Source organism: Populus alba, chromosome 18 (assembly GCF_005239225.2).
Source record: "Populus alba chromosome 18, ASM523922v2, whole genome shotgun sequence".
Classification (NCBI taxonomy): domain Eukaryota; kingdom Viridiplantae; phylum Streptophyta; class Magnoliopsida; order Malpighiales; family Salicaceae; genus Populus; species Populus alba.
The window spans coordinates 2459673-2466489 of NC_133301.1; the positions used below are offsets into that span (position 1 = coordinate 2459673).

Sequence of the window (6817 nt, forward strand, 5' to 3'; positions counted from 1 at the left end):
AAAGCGTTTGGAAACGCGGTTGTATCCGTGTTTGCAAAAAGTTAAATTTTATTTTTGTTAAAAATTAATTTTTTTTATTTTTTAGATCGTTTTAATGCGCTGATCTTAAAAGTAATTTTAAAAAAAATAAAAAATATAATTTTAATGTATTTTGTCATGAAAAAATACTTTAACACAACCACGCTAACAAACAGGTTCTAATTACTTCACATGTGGAGTAATTAATTTAATTTTTTTTTTTTTATGTATTTTGGTTTAACAGAGGCTATTCTTAGGCTCATTTTTAGCTCAAGGTTAATTTCTTTGTGATAGTCTTTCCAACAAGTGTGTTTTTATACATTTTTTAATGTTAATAAATTGTTTTCATCAATAATATCATGATTATTAAAAAAAAAAAAAATTTGCCACCTTAACCCATTACATTTGGTTTTAATGATGGTTGTTTTTTTTTTTTTTAATTTTATTTTATAAAGTGATGGTATATATAATAAAATGAAAATACATAATTCAATTAATTCATCATGAAATTATTACTTCCATGTATTAGCAATCTTTTAATGAGGGATATATTATTTACCACCAAGCCTCCATCTCCATGCATGAATTATTTTTTCCTTGTAATCATCGATCCAAGGTTAATTTCCTTACATTTATCATAAAATTTAGCTTTGTGTCTCATCTTTTAAAAAGAAAAAGGAAAGAAAGTGGATCGAGTACTTCATGTCCTGCCCTTGTCAACTTTAAAAGCAAAAAAAATTTTTTTTTTTAAAAAATTTTCATTTCCATAAGCAGCTGAGTTTCTAATAACAATGTTAATTATTAAATATTTCTAATAAAAACGATATTATTTTTTTCATATAATTACGTATTAAATCAAAGAGAGCCATCGAACGTCTTCTCTAGAACTAAACAATCCATTCTCTTATGATCACCTGACAAGCTTCAAGCTCAGACCAAATAATGTCTACTGAAGAACTCCATACACAACTGAAACCTTAAGCAACCTGTGGTCAATCATGGTAAAGCAGTTAAAATTATCAAAGAAACATTTTAATCCAATAACTTAAAGCTGTTATATGAAATTTTAAATTAATATAATTTATATTACTTTTTAACACATCCTCTTAAATAAAATCTTTTTAAACTTGAAATTTGCATAGATTTCCATTACTTTATACTTGATTTTTTATTAAATAAATAAGGATGGTGAGATTCGAACTTATGACCGTTTGGTTATTAAGGCTCTAATATCATGTCAAGAACCATCTTAACCTAATAATTTAAATTATTAATTAAAATTTTAAAATATAATTTATATTATTCTTTAACAAAAATTCTATATGAAAAACCCTTTACAAATAATTGCCACGTCAGTTTGGAAACCAAGGCTGTATGATTAAATGGGTAAGTACACTTCACTAATATCGACAAAGCATACGAAGTAACATAAAGCCATGCTTAAAGTGTAACAAAGAATCTTGCTAAAAGCTATATAATGGAGTGTAGTAGGAACAGACACTAATAAATGCGTGGTTACTTTTTGACCAATCAAATGTTTTCCTTGTTAAACATATACCTAAGATCAGGTCAATGAGGGAACCCATGAAAGGTTAGCTTAAAAGCTTTGGAATCCTATGTGAATTATTTTATTTTTTTAATATGTTCATGCACCCAATCTCTGCTGAAATTCGAAGCTCTTCAGATTATACAAAGCTAACCCTATCCGTTAAACATTAAAGCCCATAAAGTTGATATATATATATATATATATATATATTGGCAGGGGGGCCTCTTAAAGAAAATCTAAGCATATCATAAATTAATATCTTACTTTTCCATTAATTGCTACGAGGTAGAAGAGTGAGCAGTAACTTTCCCTTTTTATCAATTATAATGAGACTGTTTATACTGTCATCATATTGATTTTTTAAACCAGCTATTTATGAATCTGTCAATATTGACTGATTATTCTCTAAGTGATTTCGAATACAAAATTCTATAATAATAATAATAGTGAAGCTCATTCCTCTTCATTAAAACCAAAAACATATCATTTATAATGTCTTGGACAATTAATGATATCAAATGTGCGAAGGCAGGCTTAGGGTTTATAAATGAGTATAAGAGTATTGCAATAACATGAACAAAAACTTCAAAGAAACGGCTGGAGAAAACATCATGTTGTCTAACAATTAAGGAAGAAAAGAACATAAATGTCATGTTGTATAACAAGGAAGAAAATATTACTGTCTCGTTCCTTTGATCGATCGGCTAGCCAGCTTGGAAACCAAGAAGATGTTAATGAATCAAGATATTTAGTTTATAAGTGCAAAATGATTTTTCTTTAATTAACATAAGTGTCTGGGTCAGTTTGTACGCACCTCGACTAATTAATCTCACGGACTCTGAAATTAATGATCATGTAAGCCTCTAATGATTACCATATTAACAACCACATGGCTCGAACTTGAAATTATAGGGGAGCAAACCTATTAATTCCAAGTTCTTAGTATTGGGTCATTTACTAGATAGTTGTGCAAAATAAATTTTGATCGGTCAGGTAAATGTTTCCAGGTTGTTTTCTCACTCCTCGTTGTTATTTTTTATGTTGGGATGGTCTTGTCCCATTACTACATGATAGTGTGTGTATTGGTTGGTAGACACTTGCTTCTTTACAAGAATGCTGCTTTTTTTTACAATGTTTATTTGGAGACTTCAAATAATCTTTCTTTCTTTTTTTACTTTGTATGGAGTTTGGTAATCTTGGAATCAATAAATTTGTGGGATGGTTAAATTTTTCTAAAATCATAGAAGTGTTCTCCTCAAGGAGAGGACATCCTTGAGGAACAGCATTTTTCTACATTGGTATAAAAGACCTAGATGTATAGGCTATGCTAGTATTGATTGGTTTCCTTTCTTGCTAAATTCCGAGAAGTACCTCCACAAGTGACTCAAAGTTATTCAAACCTAGCTAGGATTTGATTATGGCTTTGGTCTAGCTTCCTGTATATTCTTGAAGCTGCAGTTTGCATGCATCGAATTCTCTTATAATATCGAAGTGGAATATCTTTCGTTCTTTAGAAGATATATATGATGATTATATTGTCCCTACGGATATGTGTTAAATCAAGGCTAATTAATTAAAGTCTCGAACATATTCTTTGAATCCAAGATCCATTAACTCTCTTGCATTGGTTTAACCAAAAAGATCCCGTTGTGGTCCATGAAACAATTCCTTTTAATTGCTTTTGTACGTAGAGATGGAGGTTGCTGACAATTAATTTACAGTTTTAAGTCAAATATTCCTTGGACCACTGCATGAAAAAGCAGTCTCGTAATAAACCTTATACTAGAAACATCGCAACGCAAAAAAAAAAAAAAAAAAGGGTTTTAAACATATTATATATAACGCTATCAACAAGGAGCGGAATTTCATTAATTTAGATAAATTAAACACACCTTAGACTGAATAATGAAGGGCTTGAAACTGTCTCAGAGCACAAAGATCGATCGATAATAACGATACCAGCACAGGACTACATGTTTATATTTAAGAAACCTGACAAATAAATAACTAGTGATCATATAGCTCTCCTTGAATTTCTCAGGAACCTTGTTGATTAATTCTCTCCTTGAAGGACTGCAGTACCTAAAATTTGAGCCATGGACAGCAAATATTAGCCTCATGAAACTGAAAACTGGACGCACATAAGGGCTTGTATCAAGAAAATGCAATTTCTTACACAAAAATGCGATCGATATTGATGATTAATACGAAGACTTGTTGCTGCCTGATTCTCTTGGTGCATTGCATCTGTAACACTCAGTCCTGCTAGCGAAGTTGTGCTCGTTGCAACCTGACCTGAGAAATTCATTTAAAAAACATGAAATAATATCAAATTAAATATATTTGATCAGATTTTAAAAAGTTCAAATAAATATGCATGTAGGGGCAATGAAAAAAATAATAATAATCCACCTGGTGCAAATCCAGTCTCCGGATTTCCAATTAGAGCGGCTAGAGGCGCTGCCTCCACCGAAGCCATAACCTCTCATCCATGAAATGTCAGCATCAAGCCCGCCACCGGAGGATTCATCCTTGGACATACCACACTTGAAGCAGCTTGAACGACTAGCAAAGTTGTGAGCTCCACAGTTGCCAACCGAGCAATACCAGTCACCAGGCCTAACATCAGGCCCCGTAAATCCGAACGAGCCCCCCGATCTTCCACCAAAACTTCCATAATGATCTCTCTCTCCGGGCCTTGGGTCCCCACAACGCTGGCACGAGTCCCTCCTCTGGAAGTTCAAGTGTTGGCATGACCTGCAATTCCAATCTCCTGGTCTGCTCATCTTCCCTTCTAGCTAGCTAGATGTTCAAATTTGCCAGTCGTCAGTGCATTAAGATGCTAACAATTTTTATAACCAGCATTGTTCTAGTAGAAATTCTACACTACAAATGATCACGAAGATTGGATTAGAATAGCATACTATACATGGTTTAATGCTTCATTAATTTATTATTAGTACTCTAAGAACATCAAAGTATGAAGATGGTTTAAACAGTGGAGCTTGAATATCTGAACACTAGAAGAGAAAGTACTGTAACCAACATGATAAGTTGTTAGGTCTAAAAGAAAAGAGAGAACAAGGGCCTTACCTTGAGAGGGCAGAAAGTTGAAAGAGAGGAGAATCTGTAGGCACAGAAATGAAGTGGGAAACCTAGTGGTTGAAAGAGCAATAGATTGTTTAAGGAACTTGTGATTTACGTATTGGGGCTAAGGCTGTTTTTATACTTGTTTTAGACCTCGATAATGGGGTAAGCTTGAGGTAGGCAGGAGGGTTAGGCTTTCTTTTTCATATTCTTCACTTTGCTTCCTTGAACAATGGAATCACTAGAAAATATGATAAATGGAACACTCAAGTTGAGACCAAATAATTATTACATGGACATACATATTTATCATGATTAATTCAATCACATGATGATATTCACCTCTTCTAGAACCAAATAAACTAACATCCACGAACGCTAATTAATCCCTTCTCAACAGCGCCTATTGCTAGCTAGGGCATGATCATAGCCAATCATCAAGTCTCTCACTGTGTGTATAGGCGTATAAAGTATAAACATGTATATATCCACTTAAATATGCAGTTGTAAAATTGCATCAGAACTCCATTGATGTAATTTCTTGTCCCATTTATTTGTTACTCTCTCGGAAGTCATGTTCCGATCATTGCTGTAGCATATAGCATGCATGATGGTTGATAGATATATAATATTTGCTTCAAGTTAGCCTGCATGTATATACCTATGATCACCATGCGTATATATCAGAATATAGATCGATTGGAATTGAAGATTTTGTGGAGTTTATGAGGCTCTCTAGAACTGCATCTGCCCTGTGTCCCCACATAAAGTATGCATTGTAACCTGTCGCCACAACAAAGCCAAATCAACATCTTTTTATCCCTGTAAACAATGAACCAAAGGAGATTGAAACCTTTTGACTATGGCAATTTAGGGCCCTCGGTGATATTTTGTCTTGCGATTAGAACGAAGGGATTCATGCGAGTAGGGGGGTCATGGAATGGCCGGAGTTTGTGAGTCAGGATTGGATAAGGAGGAGCAAAAATTCACCATTTGTTACTAACAAAGTGGATATTCTACGTATTAAAAAAAAAAAAAACAGAGAGAAAAAAGGAAAAGGAAAACCAGGAGAAGACCCCACTTCAATAACAATCTAAGAGGTCATGTCTCCTTTCAATAATATACTTTGAGAACCCACCTGCATGCCAGCAGTCACTATATAGGAAAAATGGTGCTTACTTTTCAATTTTGAATATTCCTTTTATTTTGTACTTCCTGGGACTTGATTGTGAAAATAAGTCAAAAGGATTCAAATGCAAAACCCCAATTCTTTTCTTTACTTACAATCTTTGAATTGTGGCTACATATGAAAGCTTTGATTAACTTTTACAAGAGTACTTGTAATACGAAATTACATTAATTTAATCACTAAAAAAGATTGAAATTTGATTTCTATATATAGTCTATAACTGGTATATGATCAAATTCTACATCTAAATATAAGGATGGCTATTTTTTTTATTTTTTTATACCATGGACACACTAGCTCGAAACGTGATCCATGATCAGTTGATGGCTACTCTCAAGAACTAAGTCACAAAGAAGAGTCTATCAACTCGAGGTTCCTAGTGATTAAACACTTACATATGGGTTAAGAAATACAGGCCGTAAAATTTGAAACTAGAGATATCATCTCCTTTTAATTAACTGTTTATCACTTAATTATTGTCAGCTAAGCTGCTAGCTCACTTGCAAATATATTAATTGATTATCTTGACCATTTAAAAATAATATTTAATACATATACCATGAACAAAAGATTATTAAAAATAATAATTAGTAGAATTTGAATTTTATTGTATTTCAAAAAAGTATATATATATATAAAAGATGGCTAAAATGATAATTAAGAAATAATAATTTATCAAGTATACATTTAACATATATATAAAAAGCCTTGGCATTTTACTGTAGCAATGAATAGTAGAATATCAAAGTCTTTTTTATTTTGGTACTCAAAATTTTGAAGGATTTTTTTTTTCAAACTTAGATTTTTTTTTAATTTAATTCTTCAACATTGAGTTTATTGAGTATTAATGGACTTATAATTTATCTTGATTTTCTTTCTAAGAAATTATCCTAGTCTCATAACTCAAATTGCGAGTTTTATGGATTAATTGTGTTGACCGAAGTTATTTTTTGTGATTTTTTAATTTTTTTTTC

General features: G+C 32.1%; 1 protein-coding gene across 3 annotated transcripts; it reads right to left on the minus strand.

Annotated features, from left to right (window-relative positions):
- Positions 1 to 3399: 3399 nt before the first annotated feature.
- On the minus strand, positions 3400 to 4818 carry LOC118051211 (RNA-binding protein involved in heterochromatin assembly dri1). 3 transcript variants are annotated; one of them, XM_035061813.2, is made up of 4 exons: positions 4661 to 4818; positions 3980 to 4369; positions 3744 to 3862; positions 3400 to 3640 (listed from the first exon to the last, which is right to left on the minus strand). In XM_035061813.2, the coding sequence occupies exons 2-3, from the start codon at positions 4351 to 4353 to the stop codon at positions 3769 to 3771; spliced, it is 468 nt and encodes a 155-aa protein (XP_034917704.1). In that variant the 5' UTR covers positions 4354 to 4369; positions 4661 to 4818; the 3' UTR covers positions 3400 to 3640; positions 3744 to 3768. The 3 variants fall into 3 exon arrangements, with proteins under 3 accessions (XP_034917704.1, XP_034917703.1, XP_073262546.1); XM_035061812.2 differs by having other exon boundaries at positions 3400 to 3649; XM_073406445.1 differs by having other exon boundaries at positions 3400 to 3649; positions 3980 to 4453; positions 4661 to 4738.
- Between the last annotated feature and the right edge of the window lie 1999 nt (positions 4819 to 6817).